The sequence below is a fragment of the Neolamprologus brichardi genome, chromosome 23 (assembly GCF_056152115.1).
Source record: "Neolamprologus brichardi isolate AB-2024 chromosome 23, ASM5615211v1, whole genome shotgun sequence".
Classification (NCBI taxonomy): Eukaryota; Metazoa; Chordata; class Actinopteri; order Cichliformes; family Cichlidae; genus Neolamprologus; species Neolamprologus brichardi.
Window position 1 is genome coordinate 38,353,881 of NC_142125.1, and position 23,118 is coordinate 38,376,998.

Sequence of the window (23,118 nt, forward strand, 5' to 3'; positions counted from 1 at the left end):
AAAAATGGTAATGCATCACAACACAATCAAAAAAACCCAAAATTAATTTAAAAAAAAAATCAAAGGGTTTTTAGGACTGGTCATGTCTTATTTGATGAAACAGAGCTCTGCAGTGATTTGGCTTCAAAGAGAAAAGCTGGTCTGGTGTTAGTACAACATGGCCTTTAAAATATTATTTTCTATACTTTAGAGAAAATTCTCCCAGGTAAAATGAAGGCGAGGCCTAGAGTAAGTAAGAAGGATGCCTAATCAGGCGAAGCAGATTCTTCTAGAATGTTTACTTAGACAAGGTCGATTCTTTTTGACTCATCCCCAGGAGGTGGCAGCAAGTTCAAACAAATCCAGCCCAGACGCAAAGCTGCATAGCACCACGTCCACCAAAGTAGAAAGCCACCACACATTCATATAAAAGCAAATTTATTAAAGAAAAAGCGGGACAGTTTGTATCCCTTTTTTGTTTTTTTTAACTATACATTATGTGCTATACAACATAGACAGAAACAGACAGCCCATAAACGCTGACCAGGTTCAGCTTTAGAGTGATACTTCAACTTTTTATATGTCTATTTGAAGGAATTCATTGTCCCAAAGCATTTAAGTGGTCTTCAGACCATACGCAGCACCCATGTGTTTCACTGACAATAAAAAAAAAAACCCACACACATCAAAAATCAAACTTGACTATCGCACACGTTTACACAGAGAGGCCAGGGCTTCTCAGAGGCTGTCACAAATACTGACAGTTTACCAAAATTGGAGTATAAATCAGCAGAAGTACATATTTTCCCTGTGAAATATTTTTCAGTCAGCAACACTGCTTCAAAACAAAACTTAATATTAAAAACAAACAAACAAAAAAACCCCATTACTCACAGATGTTAAAGTACTTATTATTTGAATGTATAATTAAACGCTAATGAGGGATTTGGGCCGTTAGTGAGCCTTTATCTGCAAATGTCAAAACTTTCACCTCACTGCACAAATCTGACTGATAATTCACCGCTTTGGACTTAAATGTTAATTCAAAGCTTTTCCTCCTTATTAACAAAAACTCAAAGGTTATGAATGAACACCAGGAGGACTTTTTGAGATGTGAAAACTAATAACTGACACATTTCCAGCCTGAATCAATGCTACAATACTTTTTCTCATATGAGGCACACCTCACTTTAATAGACTATTAAACAGCACTCTTATCTTTATAAAGTCAGAAAAGCCTCAGAAAATAAAACAGACCAAGCTGACATTTATAAACAAATTATTATTTACACTCTCTTCTTAAAGAAACTCAGAAATCAGAGCGTTTTATATTTCCTGTGGTTTTCTCGGTGAGGAGGAGTGAGGTTGTTGTGGTTGCTGCGAGGATTGTGTTCCTTAAGATGATGCATCTCTTTCGTACGGACACAAAAACACAAAACTAAGGAGAGAAATAAAGTGAAACCCACACTTGCATATGAACTAAATCAACCCTTAACAGTCTTTCCATCGGCTGATACTCAGGTAATCTGATTATTTACAGAAGAAACCGGGTAAAATGAAACTAATGTTGATCCTTAATAAATAAAGTAGTCTGTATGGACTCATTCTGCCTGCAAGTGCAACCATCTGTGTGTGATGTGTGGTCAAGCTGACACTTTAAAAAAACAAAACAAATAAGAAACACCCTGCACTGTAAGTAGGAGAGAGTGGAACACTAGGGTTAGGCTGATAAACGGGTGTGCCAACTCTGATCACACTTCTTTAATATTCAATTCGCCTGTCAGTTTTAATGCTCTGACGCCTGCAGAAACACTCTTGTTGAGAAGCAAAGGAGCACAAAACTGACAGTGTTATGAATATCGGCCGTATCGGCTGAACCGTAGTGAGAGCTCGGAGAGCCACGGGTGTCGCTGTGTACAGATGCAGAAACAGGTACAGACATTTTTGCATAAACACTATGTACATACATTATGTGTGTTGGGACTAGATTTGGGAACCCTGCCAAGAGGAACAAAGGTTTGTTGTTGTTTTCTCATGAGTAAGGCATGCCATGGAAGGTGGCCCGCTGTGACCCGGTGTGGTGGGGAGCTCAGTCGGACAGCAGCGTTCGTTACCTCCTCCTCCAGTTTTCCCAAAGTTCATTTTAGAATTTGAAGAATTCTCACTGGAATTCGAGCGCTGGACTTGCTTCCTTTTTTGATCCCGCTCAGCTGATTTCATTGAAGCCGTCTGCTTTGATGTCATTACTTGGCAACTGCCGCTGGTCCAGCAATCCCAGGATGCTTTTTGCGTTTCCTGGATCGCTCCTCCAAGGCATGACATCATCACCTCGACATGAAGCGCCTGAAGTCTGCTGTTCAGCCCGTGTCAGTGATGTCATACCCTGCGCTCCAATGTGGGAAGCATCCAATGCTGCTGTTGCTAGATCAGATATTTGACAGTCGTCGCCCTCTGGTGGCACCAATTGAGGCGCGCAGCCTCGGCTCTCTGGCCCTGAAGAGGAAAGGAGTTGATTACATACACACACACACAAAACCCCCCAGATGATCTAATATTTTCTCTGTAAACTATAGATATGTTAGCAGTGATATCATGAAAGAAACCATTTATTAGCAAATAAATAAATCACTGTTAGAAAAAAAGAAATATAAAATGACCATCAATTGCACTCAGTCTGGAGCTCCACGCAAGATCTCGCCTCATGAACTGAGGGTGATCATGAGAAAGGTGGTGGATCAAGCATAAACTACATGAGAGGAGCCTGTTAGTGATCTGAAGGCAGGTTTGCCAACACTCACCAAGAACACCACTGGTAACACACCATGTGGTAATTTCAATGGAACCCTCAAGGTCCTCCCTGACCATAAAGGCACAAGCACAGGCCCGTCTTAAGTTTGCCAGTGAACATCCAAAGGATTCAGAAAAGGTTTGAGAGAAAATTCTGAGGTCAGATGACACCAAAATAGACCTCTGTTGGATGAACTCGACCGACTGTGTTTGGAGGAAGAGAAATGCTGAGTGTAACCCAAAGAACGCCAACCCCACAGTCAACCACGGAGGTGGATTTATTATGCTGTGGGGCTGTTTTTCTGCCAATGAACCTCTGTACCAACTACATTGGTAGTTGACAATCAAATCAATGTAGAACTTTAATGTAATGTGAGTAATGCCTCTACATTAAAATGAAACTACCATAAAAAGTAGAGATTGTTTACGTCTTTGAAAAAAGATTATTATTATTTCCAGATTATTTCCCCACTGACTACATACTGTGGATGCAGCCTCAGACGCATTAGGCCGATTAGGTCATATCCTGACATGTGATTCATATCCACTGAGACCTGGCTACTGTAAGTCACATCAGTTATTTCCATTTAGAGTCCATCTGCACACTCAAAATGCTAAAGTCTCGAACAAATTAACCACTTCTCGGAAAATGCAGGAGTCATCAAATATTTGCAACATCACATGATGCATGATTTTCTGCATTTTTATGCGAGAACAATGCGCATAATTTTCGATTACAGTCACAGATTTAAGTAAAATTTATAAATGGGCCTACTAAGTATTAGAACGGTAATAATTACAGTTTCAAAGGACACCGACTTAATGGAATAAACTTTGATATAGGTCGTTTTGGTTTTGGAGTCTTTAAAGTCAAACCTGTAGTGCTCATTGAAGTCCAGTCTGAAGCTGAGGAAGCGCAGGCTCTCATCAGAACTGGTCATTAGCAACACCAGGAACTGCTGGACGATGCTCTGAGAGGGAGAGATGAAGGGAAGGAAAAAAGTGAAATGAATTGCAATGGCTGATTCCACTGAATACAGTTCATGACGAGGAGCTGCTTTAGGTGGTGGATCGAGCTGGTACCTGATAGAAGTGTGTTAGGATCCGAAGCTGTGAGCGCATCTTTGGTATAGTTTCCTGGAACTCTTGAATCCTCTTCTTCTCCTCTGCTTCCTGCTCGGCCGTCACTCCCCACTGACCCTGAAAGACGACGCAAGAAACAGATGACATAGCATCACTCACTATGCATCCATCTCCAGCCAAAACAACAACAACAAATATACCTCTCTTCCCTTTCATTTCTTACCTCCTCCTCTCTCTGCCGCTTCTTCTCCTCATACTGCAACCGGAGGCTGAGTTCCTCCAGCGCTGAGCGGTAGAGGGAGTCCTGGGCGCTTTGAAATTCGATGATTTGGTCAAATATGGCCCTCAGCTGGTTCAAAAGAGACTGGAGATACAATAACAGAGTTTCATTAGGGGTATGCAAAACAGGGAAACAGAGGAATGACTAACAGAACACAGAAATCTTGTGTGTGTTTATGTGTTACCCTGCTGTTATTGTCCAGCAGGCATCTTGAAATAATGGTGTCCAGGAAGACATCGTGGGCAGCGATTATGTGGTCGAGGTCCTGAGCCTGACGCACTTTGTTCCACAGCTCGTCCCAGGAGCACTCCAACACCTGCCCACAAATCACAGTTTACTACTGTAAATGATACGGTTTACTGAGGTTTTACAGCCTGCGATAGTAACAGCACTGCTGCTAATGGACCTGACCTCAAAGGTGATGTAGTACTGCATTTGGTGGATGAAGTGGACCATCTCGGAGGCCAGGATGTGACACTGATGCAGCACGCCGGACAACTCTGCAGGGTAAAGAGCACAAGGTCATGTTATACAACAGGAAGTAGGCATGCTATCAAAATATAAATATATTTTGCCATAATGCTGCAAAAGATTACGTACAAAAAACCTGAACGAAGGATGAGAGTTAATTTCGAGTGAGTTCTCCACTAAGTATGTGTGTGCGTTTAAGTACCAGGCATGGTTTTTAGTAACTTGGCGTTACACATCTGTCCCTTCCAGATGTCGGTCAGCGTGTACTCCATCCTCTTGGCCCTCCACAGGAAATTGAACACCCGCAGGTAGTGGCCCATGCACTCCCTCGTAAACACCTGACAATATACACACAGACAAATGGTAATACTCACATCTTCAAGCTTCCACATGCAAAAAAATAAAATAAACAGAACATGTAGGAGGCTGTGTGTAGTCACCGTTGAAATCGGTCCATCAACATGGTAGTCCAGACTGAAAACATCCCAACCTGTATCACCAGGAGACACCTGGAGGCCACACAAGACGAGCCATAGTGAGAAAAAGGATCATTCGTCATTATTAATTCAATTACTTCCTAACAAGCAGGTGATGATGCTACCTCTAGCAGGCGTACGTCCAGCCTCTTGAGGATCTCAGCGTTATCATACTGGGCGTTGGTGGCCCTGACTGCCGTCTCCAAGATACCAGTCAGATTGTGTTGGTATAAAGTGGTGGCGGGACGGGCCAGCTCTGGTCTGAGATTAAAACATGTAGCATATGCGAAAATTAGGACTTGCAGCTTGATCATCAGTGTTATAGATCGGGAAGGAAAACCATACTTCAGTAGGTCCATAAGGTGTCTGATGAAGTCTCCCTGGCCCAGCAGCAGGTATCTCCTCATGGCCTGCAGGTGCTCCAGCAACAGGTAGTTACGGTTGAGGACATCCAGCAGGTACTTGCTGGTGTCGAAGTAGGCCGCGTCGATCTTCTCCTGGAACGCTCCCTCCAGGTCAGACAGCAGCTCTGCAGCTACATGAGCAAGAAGGTATCAACTGGAGTTTCTCTGCTGGCTACATTTTACACATTAATGAATGGCGGTCTTTTATATAAGATGAAAAAAATTTATGAAACATTTTAAAAAGAAAATGTTTTATATTAGAGTTCAAAACTGCTGATTCATGGACAAATATTAATATGGATTAAAAAAAATGTAACTTATTTATGAAATTATTACAATTATTTATTCCTAAGCGTTTAGATTTTTGCTGTAATTTTGGACTAACCCTCCTATTTTCCTTTGGATTCAGGGTCAACCAAGTCTTTGAACTGTTCTACTAGACAATAAGAGAGAAAGAGAACGTCCTTCAGCTCATATTCTAAAAGCCACAGATCAAACTGGTTAGATGAAGTCCTACAGACAGAATCAATAGACTACAGCTGAGTATACCCAGTTCTTCTCTCCAGTCAAAAGGAGAGAAGGACAAGGCCCAAGAGCATCGACCAGTGTCCACTAAAAAACAAACAAACGTCAATACAGTGTAATGAAATCAATACGATGAAGACAGAACACACATGTACACAAAAGGAGGCTCCAAGTTGGTTATGAGCGTATGCGTGTATTTCATGAAAAAGCCAGCAAACCTCTATTCACAACTTCATCATACTGGTTTTTCTTCTTAATGTCCCATTATGGGCTGTCAGAAACAAAACAAATGGAAGTATTATCTATGAATTTGCTTTCCTGAGACGCTCACCATCTTTTGGAGTGTCTGCAGATTTTGACGCTGCCGTGATTTTGCCTGGCGGCGTTCTATCGTGGCAAACCTGATGCAGGAAGTTGATGGATTTGCCGATCAGCAGAACCTAAAGGGATAAGAGAAAGGGAGGAGATAGCAGCTCCTTTTCAGTCATTTCACAGTCTCGTCTACAAAAGCATGCTCTCTGGCATCCAGTGAAGACATCTGTGATGGCACGCGTACCTTGCGTGCCTGGTCCATGGTGATGAACGAGGGGATCATCGACTTCCTGAGGGAGTACTTGTCGTGCCACAGACGATCGGTCTTCACGTTGGGATCTGATGCTACAAAGAACTATGAACACACACATAGAAAAACACACACTTAACAGTTTTATTTTGCCTGCTGGGTTTAATATCCGGTGTAACGATCAGATAGGCGCTGGTACGCATGTTGACTTTGAAGGTATATTGACATACGTTACCCCACATTCCCAGTGATATTGATATAGCCTGAGGTTGTGTTACATAATCGTTTCTTCTCTATAGCCAGCACAGTGGTTGCATTTGACATTTTTTCCCATTACAACTAGCCCTCACTGTCCTCCATCAGCAAACAAGCCCTTTCCCTCAGAAGTTCTACTAGATGTTGCCGACTTAGTCACCTAATATTGAGACACCTTCATCCACAAAACAAGCAACTTTTTAGACAAACTTCAGCTGTTTTTAGTTGAAGACCGGTACAGCCATATGAGCACAGTTTTCCCTGCATCTACTCCTTTCACTGAGTAGCAGCAGCACACTTAGCTGACTGCATGGCAGCTGATATGGACATGAATGACCAGTGGATGTGAACTAACTGTACTTATCCAGACAGGAAGAGGCGCTTGGCTGAACAGAGTCTAATGAAACATTTGTCACTGAACAAGTAAGTCTATAGTCAGTGTCCAGACCGTTGCAGTGGTTTCCATCCTTTGTCACATTCACTTAAATCATCCATTTACTTCAGTGTCAGTACAGCAGCCTCAACTGGCCGTCTAATGAGAGCGCTGAAGGCTGTGTACAAGCATACATTTTAAAAACTGATATCAACTGTCAGGCTCACTTTAAATCCATCGTTATGAAGCTCTGTGTGGCTGAAATAAGACTTTCACAAGCAGTGTCACTATGAAAACCACACAGATTTAAATGCCTGATCTACACGCAGAAGCAAACAGCCTTTTTGAATTCTAAAGCCTTAAGTTGGATTAAGTGTTTTTTAAGTAATTATTAAGTTATGAAGGTTTAAAAACGCTGCAAAAAATTGTATAAATTTTTTTTTTGGATCGACCTGTTTGTGTGGGCACAGGGTTCATCTTAGCAAATCAAAATTGGCAAAGATCCCCAGATTGACCCAACGTGCGAAAGATGTAAATTGGCAGAGGCGACCTTGATGTTTTGGGCCTGTCCCACAATACAAAAGTTCTGGACGGATGTCTGTGGGGCTTTGTCATGCATATTTGGGATAAGAGTGTCACTCAATCCACTTTTATTTTTATTTGGGGTCAATTCCGATGGTCTGGCTCTACCAGCAGGTGGTCAAAGAATTATTGTCTTCTCTACACTATTGGCAAGACGTCTAATACTTTTGAAGTGGAAGGACGCAGCCCCGCCCACATTTTGGCATTGGGTTAAGGATGTATTATTTCATCTTAAGTTAGAGAAAATTAGGTTTGTTTTGAGAGGCTCTGTAAATAAATTTAATAAAGTCTGGAAACCCTTCTTGATATTTTTTGACCAACCATCTACACAGGTTCAGGAATGACCTTTATTTATTCATCTATTTTTAATTATATTTGTTTGCTTATTTTTTCTTTCTTCTTATTCTGTATAGCTTGGCTGGTGTTATTTTGCACTGATTGTAAGTTTTTCCTTTTAAACTTTTGATTACTTGACAGCGAACACGGGTGTTGTTTGTTAGGGTGGGTTTTTATTTTTATTTTTTCCCCTCTTTTACTTTTATTTGATGCTTTGTATTTTTGTATTTCATTGTGGAAAATAATAAATATATTAAACACTACCTGTTTGTGTGCATGCATTGGTAGGCTATGTGATGCTAATGATGTGTAGCTCCATGTCAGCTACACCAACTACACATTTACTTCATACCATGCTCGGTTAGTTAAGTTGATTCTTGATCGTTTGTTGTTTAAAGACTCGTACTTGCCTGAAATGATGAAAAAAGTCCTACTACGCTCCAACTTCAAAGTAACAAGTTTTCAGTGGTAATAAAAATGATATGTATTGTTCTGAAAACACAATGTGGCTGATGCAATAAAGTTGGGCCTAATTCTAGTTTGATTATTAATAACTGCACACTGTCAAATGCGCAGTTAAAAGGAGAAAACAGTGCGAATAAGCATTTAGTGGCTCATTGCCTGAGAGTTCTGCAATGTTACAACCTACAGTGCCTTATTTATTTAAGCCTCCCAGCCATAATTACAGCTGTTGATTAGAGTGCGTTTTCACTGGCTGTGTGAGATCTCCTGGGTAATTTCACTCCTGAAAGCTCCAGTAATTTATAACTCTGTGTTCTTAAACACAGGACTTAAAACCAAAAGTCCAAGCGCTCGGTAATGGTCCGCGCTGGACACATAAATACTGTGTGCGCGAGAGCAATAGAAAGAGAGAAAGGGCGGGGAGAAATAAAGGAGACACATTCATCACTGTGGTCTCCATTACACTCCTCTCATCAGTTCTCATTTAAGGGGCCGTCCTGGCTCTCCTCTCTCTGTAATGTTCCCTCTCATTGGGGTCAAACATCAGAGCAGTCAGAGAGAACACGCGCTGTAATTCTCAGTTTCTCTGTAAAGACATTCATCTTTCTCATCGAATTTTGATGCACTGCTCTGCATTTATTTTGATCACAAGAGGTTTTTATTACTGCGCAGAAAAGATCAGAAAGGCATGTGTACCTCGTGGTAGGTGTCTTCTAACTCCCCGTCGTATATCCACCTGTAGAGGAAGTTGAGAATGGGGTGTGACACCAGGCTGAGGATGTATTGAACAAGCGCTCTCATCTGTGGGTCTCCCGTTTTCCCGTAGGCATGAACTGCTGAAGCCAGCTCGCCACCCTTACGACCTAATGGCACACAATGCGGGGACACTTAGAATGCTATATTCAGTTTAGCTTGTTCACCCACCTACATTAAAACCAGCAAGCACGCGTCCACACACCCTGGCAGAAGTCGACGAGGGCGGCGAGTGTTTTGAGCCTGACTTTAGGGTCGTACATCCAGACCAGCAGCCTCCTGAGGGTCAGACTGCTCTCTGTGCACACGGTCACACCCTGGTCATCCTCCACCTGCAGCTACAGCACAGAGAAATTACCTTAGATCAAGCGTCTGCTGATTTTTCCATTACACATTCCCTCATTGTCAGCACTAATTTTGTTTACCTGCGAGTGGAGGACAGAGAGCAGCCTGTAGTACTCCTTAAGCTCCTGGTGGAGTGAGGCACAGAAGCTCTGAGTGAAGAGGAGAGGAGAGGTCACGGGGGGAGAAACACAGAAACAGAAAGGTAAGCATTAGTTGAGGACTGTGTGATAAAACTGACGCGAACAATTAATTCCCATGGCAAATGTGCACACGCACTCACATACCTGTCCAACCAATCCAAAGGCCCGGTCGAGGCTTCTGGCATCAGTGTACTTCCTGACTTTGTTGTGGAGCCAGCCAAGTTCAGCCAGTCTGCTGCTGGTGTCCCTGAGGGACTTGCACAGCACCACCTAGTGAGTCAGAGCAGACATTACAACACATATAACAACATCTGCTTGTTTATTCTTCCACCAAGACCAGAGCGGAGGCAAAGCTATGTCCGTTTGCTAATTTATCAGCAGGACTTGGCAAAAACTCACAAGCTGTATTTCATTAAACTTGGTAGAAAAGTGGCAAAAATAGAACCCATTAAATTTTAGTGCAATTTCTGAGATGCAGCACTGGCTTCGGAAGACGACTGCATTATCATATTGTTCTTCTAGTTAAGCGCATGACAAAAAGGACCAGCGTGATTTCTAAAGCCATGTATTAGCTATTATGCATGCCATGATTTGACCCTGACAGTGATCCAAATACTGGAATATTTACTCTCAGCTTATTTTTAAACTATAGTATTAGTTTAATATTAGGCCTATGGAAGGGAATCTCTAGCACAGAGTTTATAGACATAATCAAGGTATAATTAAAATCTTAATCAGCCACTTTCATTAAATCGCTCACTATATTTTACGCAACACATCTATAACTAACAAGGCCATCTTGCAGCAGACGACCTTGTTTCCGGGCTGAAAAGTTCGCATTAAATTTTCATCTGCTTAACAAAAACCTTTTATCACTGGAGCCTTACAGAGAGCTTAAGTGGCCAAAGCAGCCTCCAAAATATCTCCATCCTTGACTAATATATCTGTGCTCTCAGTGGCTCCGTCTCCATCAGGTGGACCGTGTCGGCAGATCGAACACAAGTCTAAGTTTAGCGTCACGGAGTGAGAATATGGGACAAGTTCCATCTATGGCCTTCCCATCGATAACGTGGCAAAAAGGGGAGGAGAGGGGGAATTAAATAAACTGACAGGACAGACAAAAAAAAAAGAAAAAAGAAAGAGAAAGTGGGAGAAGATCGATGTGACTCGGAGCCAAAAAGCTTTATATTGATCTGTTGAATCTTGGTCCTAAAGTTCAGTCAACAAAAACAGTCTTGATTTCATATCATCTATTATGCCTAATAAAGAATGATCTTTGAGCGGCTGGAGCTCCAGGACTTGGATCCGCTGCAAGTCACTGTGGGATGGTGATGATTATTACTCTATGAAATATGTGTACCCTGCTGAGCTGATTGGTCTATTAAGAGCTTTTACAAGGCTAGACGCCAGTTTGGGTACCTTGCTGTCTATTTTGTAGCAGTTATCCTGCGCGCTCATCTTGATGAACTTGCCGTCAATTCCCTGGAAGACGTAAAGGATGTCCCGCACCAGCGCCGCCTCGTTCACCTCACCTGCGCACGCAGAATGTGGAGGATTATATTGTGTTTGAGGGGAAGTGAGAAAGGAAAATGAAACTTTAAGATCTCATGGTACATGGATTTCTCAGATAAACTCAAATGTACAACAGGACAGACTGAATGAATAATGCAACACATGACACAACAATGGGAGACACGAGGGGACCAGGGCTCCAGGACACTTCCTCTGAATGCAACATGTTATGTATTTAGAATGTATGGAGGTCAAAAAGTGTTAACTTTTGTTATTAATCTCATGGAGGGTTTTATTTTTTTGGCACGGTCGTGCAGACCTGAAACCCACACTGTATACATGTCACTCACCGGCTGGGTCACCATCTCGGCGAGGACGCACTACTCTGGCAGCGGGGACCGGTGGCCCGAGGGGTGGCCGAGCGGCGGGCGGAACCATAGCGGAGCTGGGCGAGGAGCTTACAGGCAAAGTCCAGGCTAACCGTGAACCCAGAGGCTGACCGCCTCCAGCTGCAGGCTGAGGTGGCTGGCTGAAACACAACAGCACATTTACTTATGGCTGAGCCGTTCTGGATTTTTGTATATACATTTACTATGCACTGAATGTCATAATAATTAGTGATGACGACCATGTTTATGTTTACAAAAGACTGATACTCTTTTCAATGGAACAGTTATACTGTTCTGATCGAGTGGCGCCTTCTAGGGCTGAAAAACTAAACCAGCATGGGCCACTGTAGTTCCTTTAGTGGCCACTTAAGGCCCACGTTTGCCAAACTATTCCTCAAAGCCTCGTTAAACATGTTAAAACAACCAACTTAACAACATCAAAACCCTTCTTCCAAAAACATTTTCAGTCTAACCAGTCTTGCAACCAGTTTTGCAACCACAGCCAGCTGTAAGCAGCTGCTGTCTGCTGGACCTCACCTTAGATAAGTGGAGTGACTGAACTGAAGCTCTTAACTGTGCTGTTGGTGCCTTTTAAAACATTTTAAATGCAATTAACTGACCAAAATGTTTATGCTTCAGTTTTGATGAGTGAAATTAAATTATTAGTCCATTACTAATTAGCAGGTTGTGTCTATACGCTGGTTACAGCTCCCTAACTAAGCTTCCTAGTGTTAGCTATTAAATGATACTGATTCTAAAAGACACAACGTGGCAACAGCCAGGATGCAAATATTGACAAAATAAGAGGTCATGCAAGTGAATACAGGATTGCCTTAGAAACTAATGGATGTACTGTGTTGAAGTGGTTAGCACTGCAGAGTAAGAAGGTACTGCAACCGCAGCACGTGTGTGCAATCAGTCAGTTTTTTATGCAATCGTAATCTGCCAGACTCACAGATTATATAAAGGGAGATGTTGAAACGTTATAAACAGTATAAAGTGCATATAAATGGTATGGAGCTCACTGTTTGCACAACGCATAAATGGGACCTCAGCCCTGCAATATACTGGTGACATGTCTAGGCTGTACTCTGCCTCTCATCCAATCACAACCGGGACAGTGTCCCACCTTCCCCAAGATCCTGAATTGGATGTGGAAGAAAATGGATGATGTGGCTGACAATCACAGCAAAGAACAGAAATCTCACAATCAAGATTTGTGTTCAAATTTGGAATTTTTTTGGAAATTCAGCAGTTACTTTTTGATCCCTTGGAAAGTACTGGAACAGTCATTAAATAAAGCAAGCCCAGCACACATCTTTGTACTGTTACTTAATTATCACTGTGTGTTGTCCAGAGCCATGGGAAAACTTGATGTTTTCAAGAGGACAAATTGCCTTTTAAAGACGTAAAGGTGAACCCAGACAGCCCAATGGTCATTGTTTACTAAAGGCCCACTGCATTATTAATAAGAAAAAAATGGGACTAAATGGCCATTAAACTGTGTTATAAGGGGTCAGGCTGAGAGGAAAGAGGCAAGTTCACTTTCTGCTACTGAATGATACCTCTTGTATCTGACATAGGGCTTCTCACACAAACACATCAGAAAAACAACCCTTCACTGCAGAGCTTTTCGGGGCTGCCTAAAACCTCTGGTACGAGGCTTTGACATGGAAAGCTGAAGTGTTAACAAGCTGATATGAAGATGCTCACCCTGCCAGCAGTGGCTGTGGTGTTGGTGTAGGTCCGTTCAGTGTGTAAACTCCTAGACTTGAAATCCCACTGGTCCCGACACTAGCTGACAGGCCGGTGCTCCTCTCCCCATAGCTCAGGGCCAGGCTCTGCGGACGGGTGCAATAGAATGGGGTGGAGTGGGCGTCCCTGGGGAGGGCTTGGGCAAACAGTGCCCCGTAGTTTCCAACCTAGGAAGTACAGTCAGACATTTAATGACTTTTAACTCTGATTCATGTAAAGCTACTCTAATCTAAAAGATTTTAAGAGTTTTTAAATGTGTGTGTGTGTGTGTGTGTATGTGTTCCCCACCCTGCTGGATGGTTTGCGGGGGTCTTCAGAAAGGCTAAGCAACAAGTAGAGAACCGACCAGCGATGCTTTAGAACACCCTGCAAACAGGAAAACAACATTAAAAAAAATACCACCTTCAAATCAGTTCAATTCGATTTCATTTACATAGCGCCCAATCACAACAACTGTCACCTCGAAGCGTTTTAAGGTAAAGACCCAAAATCAATACAGAGAAAACCCCAACAATCAGACAACCCCTTATGGCCAAGCACTAGGTGAAAGTGGGAAGGAAAAACTCCCTTCTAACAGGAAGAAACCTCCAGCAGAACCAACCTCAGGGAGGGGCGACCATCTGCCATGATTGAGTAGAGGTAAGGGGAGTGAGACAGGACAAAAAGCACCCTTTGGAAGACTCTTTCATTTAATAAACAAAACAGTATTGTTATCTGGAGGGGTGACTGTGGCGACTAGTGAGACTTATTAATAAATAAATAAATTAATATACAATTAATGACCAGTACTGTGTTACCAGCCCTTCAGAGGCTTACTCTGAACCAAATTAAACAGGTCTCTGTTTTATGCAAGCAGGTTGTATCATGAGTCAAGTGGGAAATTGTTCCATTAAAGCTTTAATACCTCTGTGGGTAATAATACCTTTCAGAGAGAAATCCAAATACCAACCTGTGTCTGAAGTTTCCTGTGCAGCTCCGAGAACAGAGCTGCGTCTGCTTCTCTCCGCTGCTTCAGCACTGCAAGAGCATTAAGACCGACTGTGTTAGGTGGCGTTTCTCCTCCATGAATGGCTCATTTAACAGATGAACAAAGCTGGAAATGGTTCTGTGCCAAACAGGTTTTTAAATAACAAAAAGAAACTTTCCACAAATGGGATATTGTTAAAACTGCAGACCGAGACAAAGAAAAGTAGGAAATGCATTGTGGAGGTTCAAAAAGAAAGCCAGCAGACTGCAGCGCCCTTCTGAAAGCCCAAAGTTGCTCATCAAGATAAAGCATGCCGTGTTTGTATTTATAACTGCCCTCATATTGACAACCAACCCTCCAGCTCTGGTACACCCTGTCACTGCTGGCATTTAGAGCTGCAAGACAAATGCTATTTCTTTAGCAGTCACTGGAATACATTATTTCATATGCTCAAACTCACTCAAAATTAATTTCATTTAAATGTCTGACTGTTTCACATCATTAACCAATATAAAATATCCAGTTATCACTTTTGTGGCAATGTTGCAATAAAAAACACAAAGACTAAGCAAAAACGTCTCATAAGTCCACCTGGGATAAATAAATGCTGTACAGTAAGTGCTGTGCTATTTTGGTTTTACAGTCTGCAGCAAAGCTTGGATCAATGTTTTCCCACTAATGGTGTGACCTTGCTCCCATTTAAGTCAAATAGGATTCTGTAGTATGGTGGAATAAAGATTTTCCAGCACATGTATTAAAGCTGGCATTCTGACATATGGGGATCAGGTGTCACAATGACTAAATGAAGTAATATACAGTGGATTATAATGGATTTGCTTTCACAGAGGGAGGGAGGAAAGCATCAATCCAAATGCCACTCACGCTCTTTCTTTATCTTCTCTGACACCAGGAACTCGTCTCGTTCAATAGTAGGGGCATAGTTACTGCCAATGACTCGAACTGCGTACTGGAACTGGTGGGCAACTTCAGCTGAAAAAACAAAACAAAACAAAAAACAAATATCAAGTCATGACTAACAGCTTAAAGGAATGTACAAATGACAGTGTGTTGACTGGGGTTTTTCCCCCCCTGTTACATCATTACTTTACTTATAATGTTTTACTTCTTTTCCAAAAGCACAAACAGGATATAACAAAATGAACTTACAGACCAGGAGAGTGCAGATTTGCCATTACTTTAATAAGGATAATGTATGATGGGACAGTGTTGCTAACACTTTAGATACAGATTATAAAAGCTAATTTTCATTGCAGTTGCCAACTGCAAAGGTTTTGGGCCTTTGATCAAAAGTGACTTAAAAAAACAAAAACAAAAAAAACACTGCTTCTGCCTCTATCTACAACAGGGGCCTGCAGCTAGCCAGGCAACTGCATCCAATTTACCACACAGATTAGAAACAGAGCTAAGTGGCTAGCAATCTAAAAGATAACCGAGAAAGGCGAAGCACTTTATTTGAGCAAAAGTAACGGTGTAAGACAGCGACTCGTGGAAGCACCGTGAAGCTGTTCAGCTGGATGTGCAGCATCTGGCCAAGCCAATTGGCTGACAGATACGCGAACCGAGCCCCCGCTACGTCCCGTTTTCCCTCACAGCTAAAGCGATAGCCACATAAAAAGAAATCAATATATTTTCTTAACCATTTAAATGTGACATTGTAGTGACATGTTTACTCCTGAAGGCCTTAAGAAATTAATAAAATCCTATCTTCAATTCGGCAATTGTCCGAAAGACTGAGCAGCAGTTATTTAAGTAAAACTTCAATCGTTTTCTACAATATTCAGTCTGCAAAACAAACCGGGTGAGTCGGCGCCAGCTGCTTAAAACGTTTAATAAACAGAAAATTCAGAGCGGTCTAATGTGAAATATTAATGCCGAATTTGCCACTAGAAGTTAATCACTCACATACTGCTTCGTGTGAAGCATGTATGATTAATAACAGGACGCGAAACAAAAAAAAAATGATTTTTTGAATAAGGTTAGGTTTGGCAGTTCCTGACTACTACAGTAGTGCAGTAGCGCGAAGCTTGCTAGCAGTAACGGATGTACCTTCGCTTTTCCCCGTGATTCTGCAGCAGAGGCTTTGGAGAAGGACGTTTGGCGATTTCTGATCCAGGGTTGCCATGCTCTCCGTGGCAAATGGGCAGTGTGTTCCCCAATAAATGAATAAATGTGAATGAATAATATGAACTAACTCAAATCCCCCACTACGAGCAACGCCATTTTGACAACTTCAGGCAAGCTAGGAAGAATTTGACAACGACCAGCGCCACTTGCCTTCAAAATAAAAGCATACATTTTCTTACCTATTTCTTTTAAAAACTTGCACGACACTAACGAAGGCTCAATAAATAATGTACACATCAAAACTAGAAGCACCGTTCCGCAAAAAAATAACAAGACAATAATACATACGACATCAAGAAAGACGAGGAAGACAAGATAACCAGATAAATGAATATGTAAGGGGAACTTGTAATGTAAAAAAGAACCTTTTGACTGGTAAGTAAGACCAAAGGTGCAACATGTATGCCGGATGTTTAATTATCTACCAGTCCCATTAATAAATAAATAATGAACGGCAAAAATACCAAAATAACTAAAAGCCTATTTATGACATATCATTATTAAAGTTGTTATAGTTTAAACCAAAATCCATCACGTACGTTTTATTTTGAAGGCTCAAACAAGAAACCGTGGTTATTATTTCTATTTTTACGGCGGACTTTCAACAGAACCCGCCGAAAAGCGTCTCCAGGAAACAGGGCGCGGACAAGTGGATGAAAATATTTCCCTCCAGAAACGTGGTGCCATGAATTATTTTGTTCTGACCCCGCTGACCTACCTGTTACAAACCGATGCGTCACGACAGCAGTAAGAACGTGTAATAATGAGTCTAAAATATTATGAAAATCTCTTCTCATTTTAAACCGAGCTTGAAAAAGTGGATGAGATTTGAGATGCAAAAGGAATAGAAATTTTACCTTTCAAATTCCTTATTTGTTGTATCACAAAACTTTAGTTAACCTAAGTAATAAACAAACAAACAAATAAATAAATGAGATGAGTCTTATGCTGAAAGTTATGTGTATTTCTGACATTTTATGTAATGATTTCAGCACCATATCTATGGATAGCACCAGTCTATTTTATTTTATTTTATTTTATTTTATTTTATTAAGTTAAAAAAAATCTAAATATCCCACAGTTAACTGAGACACCCAATCAATAATTACTCTTCACAAACACTAGAGCGCGCATGCGTTCACCCCCGGTGCCAGAGCCACCACCTGGCTCCGCGTGACGTAGATGAAAGAAAATCTCCTTTGGCCGCGGCGCGAGACAAGAAGATTATTAGTACACGCGCACAGGGGGGAGAGAGAGAGAGAGAGGGAGCGCGAGAGAGCTGGATATTAGTTTGGCTTCTAGTCTTTTAGGAGGAGCAGCTCGTTGCCCATGTGAACTGTCTTCAAACTGTAGGAGAAGACGCACAGACAGACACTCCCCCCGTTTAAAGCCCGTTGCGGGGTCCGTAGGTGAGTTTGGAAGCGAGTCCTTTTTTTCCAATTCAGGAAGAAGAAGACGGGGGAGAAGAGAAAGTCATGGGCAGAGGAGTAGAATTAAAAAGAAGCTAGCGCCCGCAGTAAAAATAACCTTTGGAGGAGAAAAAGACAGAGAGCAGAAGAAGTGTCCGGAGAGGGAAGAGGAACAGGATGGGGATGGATTTCAGCACTCTGCGTACTCTTATCAGCCGATATGTAAGTTTGTTTTTCCTTTTTTCTTTTTCTTTTTTTAAATTAAATACCCTTATGTTAACATTAACATATGCGACTAGTTGCCTACAAACCAAAGCTATTTCCATTTTAAATCAAACCTGTGAACTTTTTTGTTATTACCGTTGGTTTAAAATTCCGACGAAGCGGCTCTCAGAGGATTAGGTTTCAATAAAGGGAGTGGAAAGCAACCCACTGAGGAGTGGTTGGGAAACTTCCCGACACTTAAAAAAATAGTGTGACTAATTAACCTTTATCAACTTATATATATATATATATTTACTTTTCCCCCACGTCCCTTTATTTCAACTTCAACAATGACATTTCGGCAGTTTTAAGTTACTTTTTTAAAGTTCATTGCTCCACAAATGACACTAGATCCCCACTACTCTGATCTTTCCCCACTTAATTCTGAAAGAGTGAAAGCACATGTAAAATGCATCTTTCAGTGATATTCTTTAAATATATATCAGCTATTTATGTTGAAGCATGTGTTAAATAATAAGCTCTTCACATATCTGTTAGTGCTGAAAAACATTGTGTATATATATATATATATATATATATATATATATATATATATATATTTGGTATGTACAAAATTGTTCCAAGTACTCTTGCAGATACTGTTCAGACATCTTTAAACAACAAACGCGGTGTGATTTGAATGAGTGAAAGGTTGAGTCACCTCACAGTATTGGTAAGTGGTGTGTGGGTGACTACCTATCTGCTCATGGCAGAACATGCCAAAAAATGCAGACAGGCAGCTATTATCATTCATGTCATCGTAGCCACTCAGTCTCATTTATTATGCTACCTCCCAGTAAAACAAAATGGAACATGAATTATGTAATCCACTTGTTTTCTCCCTGCTAGTCAAATCGATGGGCAGCATCTATATGGGTTACATTAGGCTCGGCAGTAATGTGCTTGACAATAATCCAGACAGTGCGAGCCCTGCTCACATGAGAGCCAGTGAGGTTTATACCCCAGCTCCGTACTCAGCTGAAGCTTAGGCACTGCTTCCCAACTGTTGCAACTAGCTGATTAAATACAATTCCCTGCTGTGTGGAGGGTGAAATGGAGCCATGTAGCTAGAAGCATGAAGAGAGAAGCCAGTGACTGGTGTAGGATGTGGGATGCTGATGAGGTCTCCTGCTGTAATTGGTCTAGATAAATGCTTTAGGTAAATGGGTTAGGGCTAAATTGATTGCATTGCTGCTGTGGTGGAAAGAGGCTGCTGAATACTTAAGATCAGGGTCAGGAACATCCATCTGTTTGTCAGATGAAGGATTCTCCCTGTGACCAAGTCTGTAAAGTGAAGCTAAATGTAAATTCATGCTTTATACAATTTCTGCTATGATGTAAAGAGCCTGTGGTACGAACAGGCTGCTAAAAACATACTAATAACAAATGTTTGTAGAGTATTTAAATATGATAATTGGTTTAATTTTCAGGTGTTTATAATGACATGTAAACACAGTAATAATAGGCCTAGTATCTTAGTCGTGTTCTCATCTTCTGAGTTTTCTAATTATTTCATGTATAGACTCGTTTGTGGCTGTAATTCAGAAACCAGTCTCCTTTGAGTCTCTGGGCTTTGGGCACGTTGAGATTTGTTTCACAAATAGACGTAACAACTGTGACAGATTTTACAGCCTGATAAAGGATCCCTGTGATTTCACAACAGCTCAACAATAAACTGAACTGAACTACGAGAGAATTTTCATCATTAAATGTTAGTGTGTGTTTCTATTAACATGCAGACACGTGCAGTAAACATTTAAAAAGCAGCCAAAGATCAGAATTGAGGTTGTGTGAATTTGTTAATAATGATGCTTCACACAGAAGCATTAAAAGGCCCGCTGTGCATGTACTGAAATTTTAGTTATTCACTCTATAAATACATCAATGTTTTTGTGCAAACAGAGTGCAACTGACAGTATTGGGTTACGTACAGCGCATCTTTGTTCTAAAAAAAAGTAAATATTGTGTCAAGGCTCATTGTTTCTTTAAATGAGGTGGTGTGAGGAATGTTTAGAGTGGACGCATGATGAAAAATATATCTGTACTGTGGATAATCTACCGCCTTGTGTTTAAAAAGCTGTGCCATCCGTCTTGTGCGATGTCAGTAGAAGCCACAGTAAATGTTATTATTGTAATTGTGCCAAAACTTTCTGTGTTATGCTACAGGCTTGCAGAGGTAAAGCACAAATGAAATAAACAGGTTTAACTGGGGTTGCTTTGTACCTGTTTGTTACCTTTTGCTCTGCAACAGGGTGTGGATCGTGGTGGTGAAAGTCAGTCTCTTCAGTCGCTGCCCCCTCAGATTAGGTAAAAGCTAAATGATGTTATATAAGCCTACAGTATAGCTCTCTTTAAAAGTGTAACATGCAGAGTTGTTCATGTAGTGGCTGCCTGTCCTGTCTAGACAAGTTTAAAATCAAATGTGATGCTGGTAGCACCAAGAGCTCTGAGATACAGTGTAGTTATTCCAAAACAGGTGGCTCATGCTGTTTTGTTCTTTTCCCGAGTTAATTTTAGTCACTGAAATTCTTAGAAGTACTGTTTTATATATTTTCTAACCTGTCTTCAGTACTCCTCCTCAAGTCTTTTTTTAGGAGATATCAGGAGAAGCACTGTTTAATTGGATTATATAACAGAATTATAAAAGAGTTAGGAAAAAGCACAACGCTACGGTCAGCTTTCTGTCTCAGGAGTGGCACAAAATACAAAGTTACGTTTTCTCCAGAATTAAATACTTAGATCCAGTGACTTTGTGTCTATCAACGCAAATCACCCATAATGCTGTGTAATGGGTGTAACGTCCCAACAGCAGACACAGCTGCTGGTGCAAAGGGACAGAGACAGATATCAGCAGAGCAGCTGAACGTAAATGGCGTTAAGTTGTAATATTTGCCCTTTTTTCCCGCTTATAAATTTCTTCATAGCCCTACAGACTTATAGAGACTGCACTTGTGTTATAAAGAGTCAATGACAAGATAACGGTTGCAACAGTAGGTTAATAACACACATTAGTAATACACTGGAGCATATGCTGAAAATGTAATGGACAGGAGTTGCACAGCATCTCTTTACTTTCACTATCTGAAAATGATACCAAGCCAGCTGAAACTAGCTAATAACTGAACTGTAATGGTGGCAGAGAGTTCTCAGTCCAGCTCTGCTCTAACTGATTCATCCCACACAGCACGTTTGTATTGGTTTGACCTCTTGTGGACACAATACAAATATTATATTCATTTAACACTGTGCAGGTGATTTTCTTTCTTTTTCTTAAGGAACAATGAAATGTTATTTTGACAGCCTATGTTTGTTTGCTTAGCAAACAGAGTTCAGTGCATCATAGCAGAACTGGACTGTTACTGTTACTGTTACAATGAAAAACAGCAGAGTTGCAAATACCAGGACACTGAAATGTAGAACTGGAGCAGAAATGAGATCTCACTAGTTTCCTGACAGTTGGCCACTAGCCACTTTATTGGTTCTTCTGAAGGATAAATACCTTGCTATATTTTAAAATAATATTAGTAAGCATTCAAAGCATTAACCATCCTTTTGAAGGTATTTTCCTAAATATGGTTAGCCAAGTGATTTTTAGTGTAAAAGCATTGGGCTTGTGCAAAACCATACACTCACGCATAGACCAATGCACCAAAATCAATATACAGCATTTGTATTATTTAGGACTACAATTATCATTTGGTCAGTTATTTTTTGATTAAATAAGTAAGCTACTTTCAGCTGCCCTCTTGCCACAGGGGGTAACAGAGTTTTACACTGGATGTCCTTACTGACACAACCTCAAAGGAGAGATCAGTGACTCCGGCTGGAATCTAACCAGTGACCTTTTCCTTTCCAAGCAAATTATATCACCAGTTTTTATCATATCATATCATAATGTTAGAAAGTGGTTGTAAATCTTATTCAGAATAAATTTCATATTGCTACATTACACTACTGCTAATACTACTTTGTAGACTGTAACTGTGAAAATCAAACAATATTGGACGAATCCAAAATGAAACAAACCGGAGATATCATGTCCGTGTATTAGGCGTGTTCAAGAAGCCACCCAGCATTCCTCTCCAGCAACCTAATGTGGTTCCCTGAAAGTCCCGCTGGTCTCGTTTTGGCTTCCTGCCTTCACATACTAGATTAAAGGGTTACTGCTGTTCACTATACCTTCACCCACTTAATCCAGTTTGCAGCTATACTAAGCTTATCACTAAACACCTTACTACTTATATTCAGCCTAGTTTTATTTTCTAATTAGCTCACCGATCAGCAGGCTGTATGTGAAGTATGCTAACTGATCCATGCATATGAGGCCATAATAAATGTTCACGTCAGTAGTGGCTGATGATCATGTTGCTGTCTCTATAGTGTCATTCATGCACATTAGTAAGAAGCAGGTAGATGGGATAGTTGTAGCCAGTTGACGCAGAGGGCATCAGATCATATGAACTCCTTGGCTCCAAATGCTTATCAATAATTCATTAGTAGACTGGCTGACAATGAAGACTGATGTTTGTGTAACTTGTTTAGGAGTCTGCTCACTGTGGGGCTCAGGGATGCCCCAGGTGGCTTGATGGGATTCCAGAGGGTCCCCATCTAACCACTGTGTTTTAATCACTTCAGGATATAATTTTACAACCGAGGTTTGGTGGAAACTGCAAAAAATGTCCTATGCTGGCTTTTCTAACTAATGCCCTCACAAAAGAGTAGAGATGGAAGACTTCATTGTGCAAATAAAGTCTAACTTGGCTTAACCATAAGGAAGTGCCTAAAGGTTAAACTAAGGTAATCAAGCCTGAAGAAAGGGTTACAGTCGTGAGTCCTACTTAATAGTACAACAGTCCATTTTTAC

The 23,118-nt window shown here is 41.1% G+C and overlaps 2 protein-coding genes across 7 annotated transcripts in view; one reads left to right on the forward strand and one right to left on the reverse strand.

The window, feature by feature from the left end:
- Positions 1-453: 453 nt before the first annotated feature.
- tubgcp3 (tubulin gamma complex component 3) lies at positions 454-16,849 on the reverse strand. 2 transcript variants are annotated; one of them, XM_087836329.1, is made up of 23 exons: positions 16,504-16,846; positions 15,319-15,426; positions 14,419-14,486; positions 13,758-13,835; positions 13,428-13,636; positions 11,676-11,854; positions 11,233-11,345; positions 9,958-10,083; positions 9,754-9,822; positions 9,534-9,666; positions 9,272-9,438; positions 6,562-6,672; positions 6,337-6,445; positions 5,422-5,611; positions 5,202-5,337; positions 5,041-5,109; positions 4,803-4,938; positions 4,541-4,629; positions 4,314-4,445; positions 4,073-4,213; positions 3,850-3,966; positions 3,643-3,737; positions 454-2,472 (listed from the first exon to the last, which is right to left on the reverse strand). In XM_087836329.1, exons 1-23 carry the CDS (start codon positions 16,577-16,579, stop codon positions 2,406-2,408), a joined length of 2,718 nt encoding a protein of 905 aa, XP_087692455.1. In that variant the 5' UTR covers positions 16,580-16,846; the 3' UTR covers positions 454-2,405. The 2 variants fall into 2 exon arrangements, with proteins under 2 accessions (XP_087692455.1, XP_087692454.1); XM_087836328.1 differs by lacking the exon at positions 454-2,472 and having other exon boundaries at positions 3,492-3,737; positions 16,504-16,849.
- A 988-nt stretch (positions 16,850-17,837) lies between these two features.
- Positions 17,838-23,118, forward strand: part of atp11a (ATPase phospholipid transporting 11A) — a 45,166-nt gene continuing 39,885 nt past the window's right edge. For all 5 annotated transcript variants that reach the window (XM_006804947.3, XM_006804948.3, XM_006804949.3 and 2 more), the window contains exon 1: positions 17,838-18,212. In XM_006804947.3, coding sequence (XP_006805010.1) covers positions 18,168-18,212 — 45 coding nt within the window. In that variant the 5' untranslated portion in view covers positions 17,838-18,167. The remainder of the gene's footprint in view (positions 18,213-23,118) is intronic.

Coding starts and splice junctions, on each gene's coding strand:
- tubgcp3 (XM_087836328.1), bottom strand. CDS start 16,579: ATGGCAACCCTGGATCAGAAATCGCCAAACGTCCTTCTCCAAAGCCTC. Junction 11,346..11,675: donor CCGAGATGGTGACCCAGCCG/GTGAGTGACATG, acceptor CTGCGTGCGCAG/GTGAGGTGAACGAGGCGGCG. Junction 3,967..4,072: donor AGCGGCAGAGAGAGGAGGAG/GTAAGAAATGAA, acceptor GTCGTCTTTCAG/GGTCAGTGGGGAGTGACGGC.